The following is a 19908-nucleotide window of genomic DNA, read 5'->3' on the forward strand; positions in this document are numbered from 1 at the left end:
GAGCTTCAAGGTTGTTTCCATGGTTTCCAAGGGGTCGTGCGACCCCGACGACCCCACTGTGGATCCGCCACTGGTGTCAATAGCAATTCTGGAAAAAAAGAGGGAAAAAAAGCCTTAATTTAAATTTTAGAAAAAAGAAATTTAATTGGTAATTTAAAAAAAATAAAAAAATAAAAAAAATTGCATAAAGTAGGACAGTGTGGAAGGATGCTCCAACGTGTAATTATATCATGGCGTGTATACTCGCGCCACTTCGTCCCACCTCACTTTCACTTTCAGTCCCTCGAATCAGATTTGGGGCCAAACCTCCATCCAACGCGGCCCCCGCCCCGATTCGACTCATCCGAAATTCGATGAGTCAACCAGCCGCCGAGGCCAATCCGGACATCCCAAAATCCGACACCACGGACGTCCTGGTTCAGTACGTCGTGCTCCGGCGAGACATAATCGACACGTGGCCGACGGGCAGCGTGGTCACACAGGGCTGCCATGCCTCCGTATCCGCCATTTGGTCCCACAAAGACGATCCCATCACCCTCCAGTACTGCAGCCCAGAAAACATCGATTCTATGCATAAGGTAAATCCAAAAGCTTGAATTTTTGAAAAAAATTGGAGTTTTGTAGGGCTTAACAGTTTTAGATTTCTGGGTTTTGGTTACGAATGTGGAATGAAGGTGTGATTCTTAGTAGTTCTGATTGTTATTTTATCAAAGCGATATTCTAATTTAATCTAAACTAGCTCGAAGCCGTATTCTAATCTAATATAAACTAAGCAGAAGGGGTTCGAACTTTGAGGTTAATGTTACATGTCTTCATTTTTTAGAAGGGTTTTAAGCCTATACCATGAATTTTGTCCACTTGGGCCCACAAAATGTATGAAATTCTTTGTGCTACAGCATAAAGTTACAGTCTTTACAGAGTTAAATATGTAGGAAACTGTAGATAATATGAGGTTGCATAGTTTAAAGTTAATGTTCGTTCAATTGGGTCACTGAGATTTCTGCCAAATTTGTGTTGTTAGTTTTACTGGGAGTTTTCTTGTGAATCAGTTAACTGGGTTTTGAGAATTTACTTATTTACTGTTGTTTTTACTTGGTACTGATTGTTGAAAATTTGATTACAATGTCCTTGTGAACTTTTGCAGGTTACCCTTGAGGTGAAGGGAGAACCCCAGATAGTGAATTTGTCAGAGAAGCTCAAAGCAGGTGGCATAGCACACAAGCTCTGGATTGAACAACCCGAAAACTTCCCAACTTGTCTCGCAACAAAGCCATACCCGAAATCCGTGGTATCCGCATATTTTAAAAAGTTGAAACTCTGTAAGTGATGTTATTGTCATCCTCATTAGTGCACAGCCATGAATTGATTTGTATACGACTTTCAAGCATAATGTGTTCGTTTATGAATTGGATCTTAATCCTTTTCGGTTTTGCTTCCCCTTTATGTTAAATGTGTTGGAATACAGTTGATTAGCATGTCACAGTGTTCCTTTGTGTTATTTAGCGCAAGAAGTACCCAAGATTTTTGTTTTATACAAAGAAAGTAAATTTGGCCTATGCATTTCGATATAATCCTAATGCAGGGCTATACCATGGGACTCTGTTTCGTGTTTGCCCTTATGATTTAGCAATTTGAAACTTTAGAGGAATGAACTTAGGAAGAACAGATTTCTCCCTTATGAGCTTGGATATCCTCTTTGGTCCATAAGATTCAACGATTTGAAGACTTTAGACAGACTTCTCTCTGCCGGTTTTAGTTGGAAGGAATGTCCGGAAGAGAAACCATGAAACTGGGGTTGTAGATAACTAAGACACATACCATTCTTAATTGGTTAAGAGGTAAAATCTAGAGGGGCGGTTCAATTCAGTTCGGAAATTTAGAAAGAACACAAGAACGAAGCATGTATATGTAAACAGAGTCTGTCATTTTGTTGTTTCAGTAACAATAAAATGTCACACTATATATTTTGTTATATATACAAAATCTCAAACTGCAATCTCTCTACATATCATGTGAGTTTATCATTGCACGACCAATTTTCTAGTGCACAAGCTGCAGTAGAACTTGCGCTTGGTCCTCCAATACAGCGGAAGGAAGCAAAACCTCCAGTTGCTCTCAACATCCATGGCTTGCACCATTCCTCCACAGTAAGGGCATGCCCCCGGTGCCGGTTGCCTTGATAGCACCCTCTCTTCTTCATCACACACGAACACCAAACACATTATGGAATATCCTTCTTCCTTTAACCTCAAGGCTTCCGGCTTCGCTTGCTCCTCTGCCTGTCTGCCTTCCTTTCTTTCCTATCTTGGGTTTCTGCTTCGTGATTTGTTCGCAGTGGTCGGAAACTGAAACTGTTGTTTGCTGGCATGCGAGGTGCAAGGCAATTCCTATTTATACAGAGAGATAGGGAACTTTCCTGGAAAACGTAGCTTAATCTGGAAGCTTGGAATGCAGGTCCAAATGGTTATGCAAAAACCGCGTATCTAGAAGATTCCAAACCCCAGAGGTTACGAACAATTTACATACGATAAGAACTTTATGTTATATCTATCTATCTAGATATATATGAGTTGATTCTTTCCTTCTTCTGCATCCCTTATTTTCCTCAATGCGTGTCAACAATTGTGACTTCCCTTTTCTGACATGAGCGAAAAAGAAAATAAAGCATCAGAAAATGCTAGAATTGGTCGCGCATGGCTAAACTCGACTGATTGTAGCACTCGTCCCATTAGGGTCCCTTTGTTACGTCAAAGGAATGTATGATTTTTAGAGAAACAGATTCATATACCTTCATCACCTTCGTCGATCCCACTAATTTAATATTCTTGTGCACATAAAGCGACGGGATATTGTGGTCACACTGCTTTTTCAAAACAGCATGATGCTTGTCAACTATGAATCAATTCAAGTGGGTCCTTCACAATCTTTTTAAAGATTTTTGGCTTTAATTGGATTGCTGTAAATTTTCCACCCAATAATTAAAAGCATGAAAAAGATGTTGCAGCTCTCAAAGCGCCTGGGACAATCTGAAACCGCTCAAAACACAGCAACTAACCAAATTATTAGTTGATTCAACTTTTCATCTTTTTTTTTTTTTGTCAAAGGATAGAATAAATTAAAGACGAATCAAAAGGTTTACATCTTTAGCAAGTGCATTAAACAAAAACTCTGGGCCAATACAATCTCAGGTAATGTCTCGACCTTCCTTGAACACGTGCTTAGCCACCAAGTGAGCAGCATGATTGCTCTCCCTAGGCACAAACGCGAACGTCACCGACGTCAACTTTTGCGCTAGAATCTCAATATCGCCAAGAACACAATCCAAATTACAGTCGACCGTCACTTCCTTTCTGATCATTTGAATAATCAGCTTAGCATCAGATTCAATAACAACATGATTGAATAATCAGCTTAGCATCAAATTCAAACCAGCAAATTGGAGAAAGAAAATTCAAACAAAAAGCCTCGGTTTGGGTTAAAACGATAAACCACAAGTCATTTTCCTTAGTTGATTGTAGTCAAAAAATTTATCTTTGTCGAAAAAAATGACCGTCCATTACTTTTTTCTTTCTTTACTAAAAAGTACGGCATCGGTCCAAAAACTTTAATCTCGAACCAAGGAAAAATATTGTACAAAGATTTGGATAAGATATGACTGATTTCATAGCCCACCAAGAGGGTTACTAAGTTAATAATTGGTTAGATTATAGTAATTTGGGTCAATGAAAGTGTTAAAACAAAGCTACGAAAGTGCTTCCATGTCTATGTGGAAGAGCAAAGCAAATATTAGGCCTAGCTGTAGAACAATATTCTAACCAAACAATTTTAGAAAAGTTGGATTTGCCCACAAGTTTAATTGAGAAATTGCCTAACAAAGCCAAAAGCAGATATAATTGAACAACTCAATAATTTAGGCAAAAAGCACTTGACAACTAGAAGGAGAAAAACCCCTAAAAGCACTTGGAGCTGGCAGGAGCTGCCACTCAACTTTTAGCTCTGCTTCACACTCGGACAGCCTTCCTACGCCCACATTCAACCCGCATGCCACCACATATATGTTCCCTTCCACCCCGCTCGCAGCGAAGGGGCGTCTCAGTGCCTCACATGGGAACCTGTCCCCACCCACGTACCGCCACGTGTCCTTATCAGGGTCGTACGCCTTCATCGGACAATCCCCGTACTCCGATATCACCAACAGCCTGCCACCCACGACCACGCTCACGCCCGTCCACCCGTCCCTCATTCCCGGCCTCATCTCTTGCCACGTGTTATCGTCAGGGTCGTAGACCACGCCACGTGGCGAGTACATAAACGGCCACGTCCACCCCTCGGTCACGTACATCTTGTTGCCCACCACATTGGAATCATACTTGGCCAGTCCACCAGGCAGAGGGGCATATGCCTCCCACGTGTCTTTTTTAGGGTCGTAACAGTCCACGGCCGTGATCGAGCTGCCATAGTGATCCTTGCCGCCTCCGACGGCCAAGATCTTTCCGTTGATATTTCCAGCGTCGAAAAATGACCGTGGGGTCCGCATTGGAGCGGCTGTCAACCATTGATTTGTAGATGTTCGATACACAAAGGTTGTTTCCATAGAACATTCTGTGTCCGACCGCACGCCGCCCGCTACAACGAGCGTCCCCTCACGTGGCAGGGAAGCACAAGCAAACCCCGGCGGGCAAGCGGCCTTGGGACACGGCATGGGAGGCAAAACAAACCAACGGCCAGATCGTGGGTCCAGCGCTTGCCACTGGATCCTGGCCGTTGATTTGTTGAAGGCCAAAACGAAAAGATAAGGCAAAGGCAAAGACAAAGACTTCTTGCAAAGAACAAAGCTAGGGCCTGTAATGGCTCTGTTCCATGAAGCAGAAACCGAACGCACCAAAGCTTGGTACGGATAGGGAAGATAGAGCAGGCAGAGCTCGGCAACCTCGTCCGGCAATCCGGGAATCAACGGCTCAGATTTGTTCATGCTGATTTCTTGGTTAGAACACTGATCAGAACCTGGGTTTGATCCAGATGATGATCTCGGAGCCGCCATTTTCGACATTCGAATACAAACACGTAAAATAAAACTACCCAGATGAAGAAATGATCGAAAATTTTGAGTTTCTTGAAGAATGCATGGATCGAAAAGTGAGTTTGCAAGGTGTTCGACACTTGGTCTAGCTGAAGGATTGTAGTTGCAGAGCATATTCTATATATGAGTATTTATAGTGAGGAAAGAGAGATCATGGAGATCAAATTCAGGAGTGTGATGACGAAGCAAAGATTTTACTTTTGTGGAAGAAATAGTGGGTGGTCAAAAGGGTGTCTTAATTAAATGGGGATTAAATTTGGTTGAAGAATTTTGGGTTTGTGATTGGGTGGCATTTGTAGTTTTGTGGGTGTGCATCTAGAAACCGGAATATAAGGCAAAAAGTGACGCCACAAAACTTGAGAACACACACACTGGCAGATCCGAAAGACGGAGACTTCTGCGGGATTAAAGAAATGAGAAACGAATCAAAAGTTTGAGTGGAACCGGGTGTAAATAGAATGATCAAAATGATTTTTAATCCGAAAAAGGATAAATCCAGTGACCAAATGGGATTCTAAAGCCGGAAAGAATGAACAAGGATCCTCTTTGTGGGGATTCAAGGATCAATCAATTTTGTTCGTTCATCGTATATCGTACGGTTAGAAATCATTTTAAATTTAAAATTTAAAATAGAATATAAATAGAACCTAATGAAAATTGACCACATCGATATACGATAAATTGACAAACAAGATAACAAGATTTGGAAAGAATAGAGGGGAAGTGGTTGGTTTTTGAAAATAATGGAATTTTGGAGGGATTTAAAGAATAAAGAAATGGGGAAGTGGATGTATAAAGACTTGTTTTGGTTTTGGGGAGGGTAAGAATGGAGTTGGGTTAAGATCAAGGTCTAAAATGTTGATGATATCGAAAATATCGGTAGTCTAAAAATACGGAAATTTCGATGGAAATATCGGGATATTATCGATATCAATAAAAATTGAATAAAAACCACGAAAATTATAAGAAAAACTTGGAAATTTTTATTGAAACTTTGCAGGATGTTTATTTAGTCAATTATCTATTAGTTTATCACAAAACATTGGAATGAAATGCATTGCATGATAGATTTAACTGATTTAAGTTAATTATATAGCGAGCTGGCAAACATTGTGAGTGTAGAAAATATGTAGTAATTAATTAAAGAAGTTTAAACACACCATAATCATTTATATATAATGAATTAGTACAATATTTTACACTTTATACATTGCATGGTAAGATACATGAGTGATTTAGTACCACATAGAGTTCCTATCAAGGTCTAAAATATCGATGATATCGGAAATATCGGTAGTCCAAAAACACGAAAATTTCGATGGAAATATCGGCATAATATCGATATTTTAGATTTTGGTTAAGATAGATCCAATTAAGATGCATAGTGGTGCTGCATGATGATTGATTGGAATATAAAAAAAGTAGTGTTATCTACACATTTAATTTTATATTTCATACACATTTATTTTTTTATGATTGTCAGATCTAATAAGCTGAAAAAGATAAACTAACAAAAAATAACAAAAATATGTAAGAGATAAAAAGAGAATGTGAATAGCACTACTTTATAAAATAAATAAAAAATCAATTTTTGTGGGGTATGTATATATAGGTGGGAAGATGAAGTTGATGGAGAGACTAATAATCCCATTACTTTAATGAGTGTGGCTATAGTAATTGTTGTAGGGCCTCCTCTTTATGGTTTGATTAGATACCCTAATGTTGTGATAATTTTGCTTAGCGTACACGTATCTTATGAAAAATGTTCTCTTATCACACTCTTGTAACTTGTAATTTCAATCAATGTTATTGATCACTTATATAAAAGGTCGAATCATAATTTAATAACACAATAAACTTTCCGGTCTTTCGAGATGCAAGAAGTGATTTTGCTTCTACAAAACACGTGAATAACGGCGCCGCCTATCCTTTCCTGCTTAGATACAACTCATCTGAAAGTGTTTTTAAAATAACTGAAAACTTTTTTGATATAATTATTTTTTAAACCAATTCTTAGTTAAAATGCAAGTGAATCTTGAAAAAACACTTAAAGTGTTTCTTGCAAAAAGCACATAACTGTTGCTTTTGGAATCGAAATTTTTTTTCTTCATTAAAATCGCTTTCAATCATTTTAAAAACACTTCCAAATAAGTTTATTCATTTTATGTTGATGATGTCGCATACGCAATTAGGTTGTTGCCGTATGAGATAGAACACTAGCAGCAATACATTAAAAAGAGAGGAAATTCAAGTGCCCGCATGCCCAAGGGTAAAGTGGCTTTATATGTATTTTTCATCTTTATTGCCGCGTGAATCAGAGTTTGGTTTTGGTTGCTTTTACTGCATGCAATCATTTGAGAGCACACGTTTGCAAGCAGCTTCAAGTGCACAAAGAACTATTTTCGATCCAGAAAAATCAGTGTTATTGCCAAGTGTTTCTAAAGAGAAATTTTTAGTGTTTGATCACTGTTTTTTTTTCATGCGCTTTAGTACTGGTTTGAGACCGTGCTTTGAAAAAAAAAAAAAAAGCAGTTATTAACAGCATAAAAGCAAAAGTAGCTAATTGCTGCTTTGAAAAACTAGATTTTTTCCAAAGCATGCGGAGCAACAGGGCATCTTTAATGAAACTTTCTAAAGTCCACAAAATGACAGACTTTGTCCTTAGCACTCAATCTGGAAGGACCTCTCGTACTCTCATTCTCCCCCCACTCCGGCGCAACACCGTCACCACCACTGCATTAACGATCATCCCTCTCCTCCTTCCAGATCCTCCAAATAAACAAATACGTTTGAGGTGGTGGAGGTCAAAAATGGAAGAGGGGAAAACACTGAAGAAGTTGTTGTCGTTTAAGGAGAGGGATTTGAGGTCGGGAATTTGGTCCCAGAGGGAGTTCTTTTAAAGCAGAGGACTCGGACCTGGTCGAGCCGGTTCAAGATCTTAGTTAACAACAATACTAAACTAGCCATTAATTAGACATTGGTTATGAAAATTTGCCTTGTGAAACTCGTAATTGGTCAATTTTCAAAAAATCATTTCATTTCATACATTTATGCATGATCTCGTTAATATCTTGCAAAGTTCAAGAAAAAGGTGATTGACAATGGTGTTAGTGTCATGCCACTTCTACTTGAATGCTGAAGAGAGATCGAGTAGCAAAGTGTGGAGATAAAATTGCCTACTAGTATATGTGTCTAGTTGATGAGTTTTGAAGTCTTTGTGTAATCATTTCCTTTAGTGTTTGTCCTTACTTGAGAGCTCGAGGATTTTCTTAGTGTTGAATTTTGCCTCATTAGATCCTACATCCAATGTGCACATTTTATTTCTTTGCTTAATTGCATATGTGGAGGATAGTTTTGAATGTGATTTGAATAGAATATGAAAATTAATTTGAGAATTATAACTAACATTGAATTTTAAAGTTGAAATTTATTCGCACTTACCCCTCTAAGTTAAACTAATATCCATCTTATAACTTTTAAAATAACGTTAAATTATTAGTCTGAAATGTCACACTAAATCTTTCCCCAACATCGCCCATTTCATGTTGCCCTTTCTCGTGTGGAAAGTAGAAAAGTTGCTTTTACCTTAAATGGTGGGATGAGCATGAAACTCAAAAAGTAAATTATGATGTGCAGTTTTTTCTAGGTATGTACTATAAACAAAAAAAAGTTGGATGGCGCCTATGAATCGAAACAGTGTTGAAAAAAAAACGGTTAAAGGCGTAGTTTATGCAAATGAGAATATCACTTTAGCAATAAAGAAAATGAAGATATGCATGCCTACCTTTATATATACATGTTTTCAGCTAAAAGGTAGCTTTTTGTTTCACAAGCTTAATTAGTCCACTTTTTCAACTCCTTATGTACACACACAATACACATTTATATTGTGTTTCAACCCATTTGCATTTTCTTTACACTTATCTATTCTGAATGACGATATCATGTTTGTCAATCTGAATCATCGATCATGTGTGTAAATTATCTAAACGAGTGGTCTATATTTGAAGATTTATAATCTTTACAATGTAATATATCATACAGTCTAATAAGAGCAAAAAATCACGATTTAAATAGTTAAGCTTTCACTATAGAAGAGCTTCTACTTAATTATTATCACTTTTACTGGAAGCGTAACATAGAAGCACGGTGATTTAATAAAAAGATCCATATGCGTCCTAAAATATATTCTTAGAAGAATCCAAAGGTGATGTTCTACCGATAAGTAATTTCAACTTTTTCTGCTCCCTCTTAGTACTTAAATTCGAATACTTAGACTAGGTTACAACATTGCTCGAATAAAATAAAAAAGGTGATGCTATCCACATACTTACTTTTACTTCTCACACATCATTCTCAACTTCTAACTATCGGATCAAAGGAACTGAAAAAAATCAATGAACAATATGTGAAAGGTAAAAATAAGGATTATCCGAAAAAAGTGTGTATGTTGTCTAACCGAATAATTTGGGACTCCAGTAATCTATATGCCCATAACAGACACCATTAATTTAACCAACCAATAAGCTAACAGCTCACAAGCTTCAGCTTCAGTCTCTGACTGAATAGAGAGATTCATATTCCATGGACGATGGCTGGCAAGACCTCCACTGGCTGTCTGATTGATTAGAGAGATCAATATACAATAGGGCAAAGCCCCTATTGGTAAAAATCATTCATAACCACGTCACTGTAGGTCCCGTTTGATAAAAATCATATTCATAACCACGATAGAAAATTTGAGTTTCTCCATATCCATCTCATACTCATGCAAATAATCATATTCACACGTTCCCTGAATGGCTGAGTAGCTGTGGGGATCGGATTAATTACTTTAACTAATGTGTCACCTTTTCTTATAGGGGTAAAATACGCATTAAAAAGCTCAAAATGATCGGTACTACTTTGCTTGTTACAAGAGATGCAGGTACTACTTTGCTTGTGAATTTTTTATGATTTGAATCTTCTTCAAAGTCTTTGATTGAGAAGCTCCAGAAGAAGGATGAAAAGAGGAGACGCATGGAAGTTCCATGACGGAACCAAGAAGAAAATGAATACCAAAATTAGGGCAACTACTTGTGCTGCTACTGCAAGGGTTGTGATCCACATACACGTTTTTGTGATGGTCCAGCATTCCCAACGTTGGCCATAAAATTAACAGCGCTGCAACCGCAGCCCGCTGCTAGTACTATATATTGAGAGCCTATGTCAAAAACAAAAAACAAAGCACTTTAGTTATCTCTGCAAATTCGAAAGTGCTTTTCGGGATCGAAATACGTACGGGAATAAGAACATTAGATACTAGCGACGAATGTTTTACAACTCCATATAACCCGTCGGTAAAATAGATATGGGAATCCAATCAAAGAAAATGTCAGGAGGAATCTGAAGCATAGGAACCCAGGAGCAACACTTGCAAGTGATTACTACGCCTTCCACAACTTATACGATTACAGGGATAACAGGACGCCACCAAATTTGATTCAGTTCAACTTCAAACAGAAAAAAACACGCAACCAAATTCATTTGAGTTCAATTTCAATAAATGTAAATATGAACAAAACATACAAACCTCTGTCCAGGAAGTAAGCTACCAATTTCTCAAGTACGTAATTGAATATATGTGGAATTCTTTGTACCTATATTATATGCAACAATATATAAAACATGCATAAACCAATCCTACAAACATATTAAATAAATAGAAGGTATAAAATAAATAAAGAAGAAGAAGGAGAACCAAGGTGAGTCCTTGCCTCTTGGTGTTTATGGAAGGAGATTTACGTGCTAAATATATATATATATATATATATATATATATATATATATATATATGTATGTATATATATATATGTATGTATATATATATGTATGTATGTATTCAAAACATATATCAAAGAATTATGATAGACATATTTGTTTTTCTTAATATAGTATAAAAATTGGACAATGTCATACTCATTATAACACGTGAAATAATACCACTTACGTAATTGTTTTTTAGTACAATAGAAACCTCTCACTTATATGTGTAGAAAATGATACCACTAAACTGTAATACCAGTCAGTCACAAAAAAATTTAGATTAGATCACAACTTATTAGCTAGATTTATCGTTTTAATGCCTTTGTAGAAAATTGATTTTTTTTTTCTTTTGATACAAGTTGGGCTACATTCCTTTTATAATATTGATTCGATTCTTCACCTGTATTACAAGTTTACAACCTAAGTGTAAAAATATGTTCAATATTAAAATGGAAACGAAGTGTTGCGTTTAATATTTAATCGATAAAAGAAAAACAAACATCAATTCTCTCCAATATATATTTTGGGCCATGGTGGGCCTTGGACCTGTAAAAGCCCAAAACAGTCCACAATTAATTTACCCGCCAATAATCTAACACCTCCCCAACACTTTCCGTCTCTGAGTCCGACTGACATTATCTGTAGAGATAGAAGAGAGAGGCATCCATGGCCGATGGCTGGCTCTGAGCCTCCCCACCACCACCAAAAACAATGCAAACCTTCTCGGCCTCCTTCGCCGTCTGTTCTTCCTACCCATTACGACGTCGTCGAATCAGCACCTCCCCTCCCCGCAAACCCAATCTCCGGCGACTCACCTCCCGCGTTGTCCAGCTCACCCGCCGGAGACAGCTTCACCAGATAATGGAGGAGATAGAGGTCGCTAAAGAACGATTCGGGAAGCTGAACACGGTTGTGATGAATGCGGTCGTGGAGGCTTGTGTACATTGCGGCGATATTGACTCTGCACTCATGTTGTTCGACGAAATGGCTGAGCCAGGAAGCTGTGGCGTTGATACTATCACATATGGAACCATCTTAAAGGTACTCTTTTGGGTTCTTTTCAAATTTTGTTTTAGAGATATAGGTATGAGAGAGTTTGGGGGTTTTGTTGTACAGGGTTTGGGCGCGGCACGGAGAATTGATGAAGCATTTTATGTACTTGAATCTGTGGAGCGAGGCACTGCAGTGGGAAGTCCGAAATTGTCAGCACCTCTTGTTCTTGGTCTGCTCAATGCTCTAGTTGAAGCAGGTCTGAATTACGATTTCGAAGAATAACAAAATGTTTTCCAATGCTTTATAAAGCTAGTGCTTTACTATGTGTTATTGTATGTTCACAGTGTTTTCTAATGCTTTATAACCCTAGTACCCAGTTGGAAGATGATCCGTAATTCTGCATACATTTTTATTACTATTATAGTGTTGTTATACTACACAATATTAGTTGATCATAGAGATGCATCCGCCGTTTGCTTATTGGTGTAGCGCAGGAGATTTACGCCGCTCTAATGGGCTTCTTCATCACTATGGTTTTCTCCTTCGCGAAGGTGGCAGTCTTACAGTCAGAATCTACAACTTACTAATGAAGGTTCCGCACTGACCTATGTATAGTTCTTTAAGAGATTTGACAAATTAAAGTATGAATTTTCTTTTGCTTTTCAAAGACTGAGCTTTACAGTTAAGCTACAGACAGTGTTGTGTGTATGTACGATCCTAAACTTTGTTGTTTTAGTTAATCAATGTTGTTTCTTAAGTGGTTTCTGCTCCTAATTTTCAGGGATATATCAATGCAGGCCTTCCTCAGGGTGCAATAACCATGCACAACGAGATATTACGTCTAGGATTAAAGCCTGATAGGCTCACCTATAATACTCTGATATCTGCATGTGTAAAAGCTGGAAAGTTGGACATTGCAATGCAGTTTTTTGAGGAAATGAAGGTCCCAAGCTATATGAAAGGCTAGTTTAGAGCCTGTATATTATTTTTAATTGTATTAGCTGGTTGCCTATATTAAGGTTCTAAATGCTGTTCTTTTTTCAGGATGGAGCACAGAAATTTAGCCATGGTGACCTTTTCCCAGATGTGGTCACTTACACTACATTACTTAAGGTCCGTTATTTTTGTTTCAGTAACTTTTTAATGGAATTTAAGGACATGTTTAAAGTATTCGCATTTTTACTGCCACAATGAATCCAAACTTTCTTTTATATCATCTATATCCTCTAAAGTCTAAACGTGTCTGCTCCTTAGATTTTGATCTTTGTTTTGTCTGTTGTGTCTTCCTTTGGCAGGGATTTGGGGATTCCAAAGATATCAATTCAGTTCAGAAGATCATATTGGAAATGAAAACATATATTGGTTTGTTCATTGATCGAACAGCATACACTGCAGCAGCTGATGCTTTGCTAAATTGTGGCTCAATAAAAGGTATGTTGTGCATGAAAAATAGTTTGCAATACAAGGAGTTTCAGTTATCCGAAATTGTTGATGTTCATATCTATGCATTTTCCTAATGATTTTAAAGTTCAATCGCACTTGCACATAGAAAAGCTGCATAATTTTCAATCATATAACAAGCACGAAAAATTGACCAAAAAAAATGAGCACGAACTAAAAATTATGCCTTCCTTCTGCCAAATGTCAAGGCTACAAGGTATCATGGTGACAAAAAAAATGTGCCAAAGATACCGTTTGAATTGAGTTGTATATTTGCATGCTTATGTTGACATGAAAGTAACTGCATTGTATTTTCTCTATTAGAACTCTCATTATATAGCCGACCCCACTTAGTGGGAAAAGGCTTTGTTGTTGTTGTTGTTGTAGAACTCTCATTATAAGTCAACTGCACCACGTATGCTGCATATTGCCTGGACGTTCCTTTTGTTTATCCACTTTGGAAGGATGCTGGAGTTTGAAGGGCTAGGAATTGAAACCAATTCTCACTCTTTTACTGATTAATTTCTTGTTTGTGATAATTAGGTGCTTTATGCATATTGGGAGAAATATTAAAGCGGGCTGGGGGAAAGCCAAATTTACGACCAAAACCTCACCTCTATCTTTCCTTCATGCGCGCATTTTCTGTTAGTGGAGATTACAGTACCGTTGAAAATCTAAATGAGCACATGTGGCGAGATACTTCTGGAACTATCTCCCCAATGGTTCAAGAGGAAGCTGATCATCTACTCATGGAGGCAGCTTTAAATGATGGTCAGGTACTATATCAACTCATTCCAGGCATCTGCACGGGGTGTGTTACTGCATACATCTCTTTCCATCGCTGATTAATATATACCTTCATAGTGTTTGATGCATTTGGATGCTGTCTTCAGTATCCAGGTACTGCACAGAGATATTAGAATTGCATTTAGTTATTTCCCTCTGAATGACACTTATCAAGTAATGCGCTAGTTCAATTTCTATGTAACTCTATTCTTTTTCATTTGATTTGCCAAAGGAAACTGACTAGTCTTGACAATTTTAATGTTATAAACTATCCTTTTGTTTTGTCAGGTAGATTTGGCTGTAAAATACCTCGCAAGTACTATTACAAGGTGGAAGAGGATATCATGGACAAGTCGAGGAGGCATGGTAATCCCTTTACTTCTACAACTATTAATACTTCTGAAGTAAAAAAGTTTAACATGGACATTCATTTGTGATGGATACTCTACATTGTCATTTTGATTGTTTGGACTTCTTTCTTTTAATTTCACAAACTTCAGTTTGAAGTGAGATGGCTAAGTAGGCCATGTATTAGGTTTCAATACTTACCACTACATTCTGATTTTTCTGGTTCTGAGTCAAAGCCCCTTAATATGCCTTTGTACTGCAGGTGGCTCTCCGCATAGAGGCCTTGCTGGGATTCACCAAATCGATATTGAGTCCTTATCTACTTCCTCAGGTTTTCATACATACTTATGGCCTTTCAAATAGTAAAAAAAATAACCGCTTCAGGTACTAACCTAATGCCTTCATAAATGTATGGTCGGGTATGGTATCAGTGCTGTAAGATGCTTGATAGTGGACCTATGGTTAGTGGCTTTAATGTATAAGATCAAATTATGTAGAAAGAAGTGTGACTGGATATAATCATTTATTTATTCAATACTTTTTTTAATTTTTGATTGGACTGACAAAGAATTGCTAGTTGACTTACTGAACGAGGATTTTGTGTAACTTGATCGAAACAAATGGCTGACTTATTAGTAGTCTATGTTCAACATCTTTGGTCACTTCTGATTGATCTTCCTACACCTTTCCTATTTAGGTATTGGCAAGTGAACCAATTGAAAGTGTCATGATGCCCTTTGAAGCAGCTCAGCCACTTAATGGGACCCTGGACTTGAACAAAGTGGTGATGCGTTTCTTTAAGGATTCAGTGGTGCCCATCATAGATGACTGGGGTAGCTGCATTGGTGTATTGCACCGTGAAGACTGTCGAGAGGTATTTATTGATGGTAAAACCAAAGTGTTTTCTATCCTATACTGCAGCGTACAATCCATTATCTGATAGATTATGTTCTGCTAAATTGCCAAATTTTCAAGATCAACTCGTGGTGGTTGGTATCGAAGTTTGCATGCTGTATGTTTTATGAGCTAATCCAAGTTTGCATACTATCGTGTAGATGAACGCCCCTCTATCGTCAATGATGAGAAGCCCGCCTCCTTGTGTTGCTACTCGAACGTCAATCGGGCATGTGGTGGATCTGATCATGAAGTATAGATATAAAATGGTGATTGTAATAAACCATAGCTCAGTATATGGTGGTAGTGCTTCCAGTTTGAGAGCTGCTGGTGTTTTTACAGCCGAACAACTGTGTAAACTAGTGTCACCGGAATCCGAAACGCCAGGTCTGAGTCGACTTTCTTTACGTAGAAATCTCATGTAACAATCTGTTAGACCATGAAACTATATGTATCCTCCTCCTTGTAAATTCAATTTTTGTTATATATATATGATCGTAGTGATCAATGTAGCATTCATTCAAATGAGTAAATATGTAAGGATGAGGAAAAAAAACTGGAGCTAATCGACATCGGGTGGAAAATGAAGAATTAAGCGAATCAGACTAGGCATAAACTTGGTGGTCGGATTTTATACATCACCACCAATGAATCTCATAACAGCCACATCACTAATTTAACAAATGACTTGATCCTCAAATAGCGCATGGTTTAAATTTATGCAATTATAAAATTTTAGAGTGAAAAATGACAGAATTGAAAAGATCTTGGCCCATTTCGAGGAACGTCTCCAAATCTCGTTGTGTATAATGACAATACTTGGCTCCACAAAATTATGAAATAATCTTATGCTTATAATCGAAACTGTTTGTCTCTTAATATGAACTCATCAGATCATAAGCATAAAGTTTTGAATTTGTCCCGAAAAGTTTCGAGAAGAAATTGTTGTGGAGCCACGTGTAATTCGTTCTCAATTAATAAATAAGGAATAAACAAATAATCAGAGCCGTTGATGGAAAGTTGGAAACCATCTTCACAAAACGCAGCGCATTGGATATATCAGAAAACATAGGAAATGAAGTTGATGAACTGAACCCTCAATCGTCACTGCAAAACCCTAGGAATTAGGAATCGAAGACACAGTGAGATCAGAAATGGCGATGGTGAGGGGGAAGGAGACAATCAAGAGCGTGATGAAGAAGTTCGGCGACAAAACCCTAACGCCGCGGCTGAAGGAGGAGCTGAAGAAGAAGGGCACCATGGGAGGGAAAACCCTACCCACCCGATTGAGAGAGGAGCTCAAGAAGAAAGGCATGCCCGATTCGAATATCATCATGGGTCGGGCCAAGCGCGGCATCTACGCCGGCCGCCACATCCAGTTCGGCAACCAAATCAGCGAAGACGGCGGCAACAAGTTCGTATATTTTTTCCCTCAGTATCTCTTTCATTTTTTAAAATTTTGATGCCAAAGATTTAAAGCTTTAGCTCTGATGTTGAAATTATGCCCTAATTTTTTACAATGACAAATAAAATGGTAAAAATTATATGAAGTTTGGTTAATTATAATTTTGGATTTGATCAGTGACTTTGATTTTATTTCATTTTTCTTAGCTGGGTTGTTTCAAACATTTTCTTTGAAGTAAAGAATGGTTGAGGTGGGTATTATATATAATCAAGCTGAAAGTATGGAACTTGCGGGTTTGTGTTACCATTTTCGCTGCGTAAGTTGTATTCTCAAAGCTATTGTAGCTAGAGATCAATCTGGCTCGACCGTTGAAAGAGCAAATCGTGCATTCTCATAAAGGATTTTGCATAATTTGGACAAGTGACAGACAAGTATTAGTAGTGTAAAAGTTTCGTATTGGTCAGCTGTCACCGGGTCTACATGGGTTTTCTTTAAGAATTTTGCCATAGCATTTCCTACTATACAGGTTCTTTGAGTGTATTCGAGTTATTAGAACAGGACTGACGTAGATCAATGTAGTTTTGAACGATTTGGTTGTGTAATCTTTTAATAATTTGTGGGAATGGGTTATATTAACCACCATAACCAAGTGTATTTTTGCAATTTAGAGAACAGGGTTTACTTATGTGACTGCAGTTTTGAATGATTTGGTTCTTTTAACAAGTTGTGGGAATGGGTTATATTAACCACGGGAACTTTCTCTTGTTGGTGGTGACAGATCAAGGAGGACATGGAAGCCAAATGTGCAGGAGAAGCGGCTCTTCAGTTACATCCTAGACCGCCACATACGTGTCAAAGTCACCACCCATGCTCTCCGTTGCATAGACAAGGCAGGTGGGATTGATGAGTATTTTCTGAAAACACCTTACCAGAAGATGGATACGGAAATGGGATTTGTCTGGAAAGCCAGAATTGAAAAATTATATGAAGATGTTGGGCACAAGCAGGTTGCTTTTAATAAACCTGAAGCTGAAGCCGAAGCCAACTTGGAACAAGGATTCAAAAGCCTAAAAATAGACGAAAGGGAAGTCAAGAGACAGATGTATGGTTGGTCGAAGAAACTAAAACAGATCGAGGAAGGAACTGACAAACAAGTAGCTGATGTCGTAGATGCAAAGGTCGATGCAGGAAGCTCTCATGTTGATGTTCCCGAGCAATTGGTCGCAAACTCCTGAGTTTAGAACTCTTAAACCAGCTCGTGGGATGTTCTCGGTTTTGGTCAGCTACTCCCCGTGTTTCAGAGTTTTGTTTCTCTTCAGGTTTTTTAGAGAGAAATTGTAGCAGTAGTAGCAAAGCCTGATAAGCAGAAGTTTGTTCATCTTTACTCATCACGGAAATTCATATGACATTCACTTTGGTTTCAATACAGTTTTGTACTGAATAATTTCCGTAATCTGCTGTAGATTGCCCCCAGAATCGGTAGCAATGTTTCTGTCATTAAAGTACAATTCAATTAACTTGAGTTATGATGCACCTTAGAACTTGTCTTTCTTCTGCTCTGTTTTTATGTCTTCATGTTTTCGTGTTTCTTTCAGCTCAAGGAAGTGCTCGTGTTTGGTTTTTATCTTTTTTTTGGTAAACACAAGAAACGCGAAAACAAAAGGAAACATGACTAAAAGAAAAACAGGACACGAATGCCTTTTTAACAAACCTGAAAAGCACGAGTCTTGCAAAGTTAAAAGGGGATTTGCACAAAACTTGGTAGAGGTGGAGTAAGGGGCTCATTTAAACTTTAAAAACCTAGAGAAGATATGAATTGATTTCGAGACGGACCAACGTTATTTTGACACAAAATTGACACTCTAATGCAAGTGCATTGTATTTGAAATACATTTGTATTAGGGAGTATATCAAAAAGTGTGTATAAATAACGTTATTGTTTTGTTAAAAAAAAAATGTTATTGCTAGTGTAAAACGTTATTGTGAGTGAAAAACTCAAAGCCACAGTAGATTAAAGGGGTGAGCAAAAACAGACTCATCTAACCTGGCTATTTTGTTTATTAACTCTATACCACTCTTAGTCCCCAATTTGAAGAGTTAATTATTTCAGATTTCAAGTGCAATTCAATCTTCTTGTTTTAACGTTAAAATAAGAGCTTATAAGTTTTAAATTCGAATCATGTATATAGCAAATTCAATGCCAACTTATTCCATTACCACCTCAATGTAAATATATTTTTGTATTAAAAGCTTCAGAATAAGAGCCGTTAAGTGATGGCGAGTTGGGCTTTAGCCAACATAAACCTTCGATTTCTTGTAGTGCAAGACCTAATTAGCAAAGTTGTGGGCCCCACGACAATCATTTTCTTCTGCTTAATTAGCAAGCAACCAAAAAGAACAACACAAGCTCTGTCACACTTCCCACGTAACTCACGCACAAATTACATAGCTGTAATTCCCCACTGAAAATTCAAACAAAAAATAAATAAATAAAAAAATAGCTGTAAGCTCGTTTAAACGCGCCGAAGAAGTTTCCCAACACGCTTTAAAGTGACCACCTTAGCAGTTAGCTTGCTCAAGAATATTCCCTCACTTGCCTATAAAACCAAGCTCGCATTTCTCTTCAGTTTCTCACTTCAACAGCATTAGCTAGCAATGGCTAGGGAAACCTTGTCACTCGTAAGCCACCACCTCAAGAGGGCGGTGAAGAAAATCAACCTGATTTTACTCAGCTTCAAATTAAACCGATTGCGGTTAGCTTCGATCCTTGGTTGCGCTTCTCGAGCTTCTACTCGGCATTGTTTGAGCTTCAATGACCGGTTGGGGCTTTACAGCTACATTGAAGACGAAAATACTCATGGGAATCAGCGCGGTTTGAGAAGGGTTCAAAGCACGAGGACCCATGATCGTCCGAGGGATCAGGATTCGGATGATCACGATGACGATGATGTCAATCGCAGGGCTGATGTTTTTATAGCAAATTTTCGCCGGCAGCTGATGTTTGAGAGGCAGGTTTCTTTGCAGCTAAGGTACTGCAGAGAAGAGAGTTTTTAGAGGGTATTAGCTAGTTTGAGACAGAAGGGTGACCTGGCCTATATTAGGCACCAAGAAAATATATTTATATATAGAAAAATTCTTTTCTCATTCATTCATTTAT

The 19908-nt window shown here is 37.9% G+C and overlaps 6 protein-coding genes across 6 annotated transcripts; 4 read left to right on the forward strand and 2 right to left on the reverse strand.

Moving 5' to 3' along the window:
* The first annotated feature begins 207 nt into the window (after nucleotides 1–207).
* On the forward strand, nucleotides 208–1419 carry LOC139198320 (uncharacterized). The gene is made up of 2 exons (XM_070826843.1): nucleotides 208–578; nucleotides 1145–1419. Exons 1-2 carry the CDS (start codon nucleotides 231–233, stop codon nucleotides 1325–1327), a joined length of 531 nt encoding a protein of 176 aa, XP_070682944.1. The 5' UTR covers nucleotides 208–230; the 3' UTR covers nucleotides 1328–1419.
* Nucleotides 1420–1903: 484 nt separating this feature from the next.
* On the reverse strand, nucleotides 1904–2727 carry LOC139198321 (uncharacterized). Its single transcript, XM_070826844.1, has one exon. It carries the CDS (start codon nucleotides 2220–2222, stop codon nucleotides 2022–2024), a length of 201 nt encoding a protein of 66 aa, XP_070682945.1. The 5' UTR covers nucleotides 2223–2727; the 3' UTR covers nucleotides 1904–2021.
* Nucleotides 2728–3823: 1096 nt separating this feature from the next.
* LOC139198322 (F-box protein AFR-like) lies at nucleotides 3824–5523 on the reverse strand. The gene has a single exon (XM_070826845.1). The coding sequence runs from the start codon at nucleotides 5192–5194 to the stop codon at nucleotides 3911–3913; it is 1284 nt and encodes a 427-aa protein (XP_070682946.1). The 5' UTR covers nucleotides 5195–5523; the 3' UTR covers nucleotides 3824–3910.
* A 5957-nt stretch (nucleotides 5524–11480) lies between these two features.
* Nucleotides 11481–15865, forward strand: LOC103410762 (pentatricopeptide repeat-containing protein At5g10690). The gene is made up of 11 exons (XM_008349430.4): nucleotides 11481–11926; nucleotides 12002–12134; nucleotides 12373–12470; nucleotides 12660–12821; nucleotides 12923–12991; nucleotides 13174–13309; nucleotides 13862–14094; nucleotides 14393–14470; nucleotides 14715–14783; nucleotides 15150–15326; nucleotides 15508–15865. Exons 1-11 carry the CDS (start codon nucleotides 11597–11599, stop codon nucleotides 15769–15771), a joined length of 1749 nt encoding a protein of 582 aa, XP_008347652.3. The 5' UTR covers nucleotides 11481–11596; the 3' UTR covers nucleotides 15772–15865.
* A 486-nt stretch (nucleotides 15866–16351) lies between these two features.
* LOC103410763 (large ribosomal subunit protein bL28m-like) lies at nucleotides 16352–18284 on the forward strand. The gene is made up of 2 exons (XM_008349431.4): nucleotides 16352–16760; nucleotides 17530–18284. The coding sequence occupies exons 1-2, from the start codon at nucleotides 16501–16503 to the stop codon at nucleotides 17984–17986; spliced, it is 717 nt and encodes a 238-aa protein (XP_008347653.3). The 5' UTR covers nucleotides 16352–16500; the 3' UTR covers nucleotides 17987–18284.
* Nucleotides 18285–19406: 1122 nt separating this feature from the next.
* On the forward strand, nucleotides 19407–19805 carry LOC103410803 (uncharacterized). The gene has a single exon (XM_008349467.3). It carries the CDS (start codon nucleotides 19407–19409, stop codon nucleotides 19803–19805), a length of 399 nt encoding a protein of 132 aa, XP_008347689.3.
* The last annotated feature ends 103 nt before the right edge of the window (nucleotides 19806–19908 follow it).

Source organism: Malus domestica, chromosome 08 (genome assembly GCF_042453785.1).
Source record: "Malus domestica chromosome 08, GDT2T_hap1".
Taxonomy (NCBI): domain Eukaryota; kingdom Viridiplantae; phylum Streptophyta; class Magnoliopsida; order Rosales; family Rosaceae; genus Malus; species Malus domestica.

Coding starts and splice junctions, on each gene's coding strand:
- LOC139198320 (XM_070826843.1), top strand. CDS start 231: ATGGCGTGTATACTCGCGCCACTTCGTCCCACCTCACTTTCACTTTCA. Junction 579..1,144: donor ACATCGATTCTATGCATAAG/GTAAATCCAAAA, acceptor GAACTTTTGCAG/GTTACCCTTGAGGTGAAGGG.
- LOC139198321 (XM_070826844.1), bottom strand. CDS start 2,222: ATGTGTTTGGTGTTCGTGTGTGATGAAGAAGAGAGGGTGCTATCAAGG.
- LOC139198322 (XM_070826845.1), bottom strand. CDS start 5,194: ATGCTCTGCAACTACAATCCTTCAGCTAGACCAAGTGTCGAACACCTT.
- LOC103410762 (XM_008349430.4), top strand. CDS start 11,597: ATGCAAACCTTCTCGGCCTCCTTCGCCGTCTGTTCTTCCTACCCATTA. Junction 14,471..14,714: donor GGACAAGTCGAGGAGGCATG/GTAATCCCTTTA, acceptor TTTGTACTGCAG/GTGGCTCTCCGCATAGAGGC. Junction 14,784..15,149: donor GTCCTTATCTACTTCCTCAG/GTTTTCATACAT, acceptor TTTCCTATTTAG/GTATTGGCAAGTGAACCAAT.
- LOC103410763 (XM_008349431.4), top strand. CDS start 16,501: ATGGCGATGGTGAGGGGGAAGGAGACAATCAAGAGCGTGATGAAGAAG. Junction 16,761..17,529: donor AGCGAAGACGGCGGCAACAA/GTTCGTATATTT, acceptor TGGTGGTGACAG/ATCAAGGAGGACATGGAAGC.
- LOC103410803 (XM_008349467.3), top strand. CDS start 19,407: ATGGCTAGGGAAACCTTGTCACTCGTAAGCCACCACCTCAAGAGGGCG.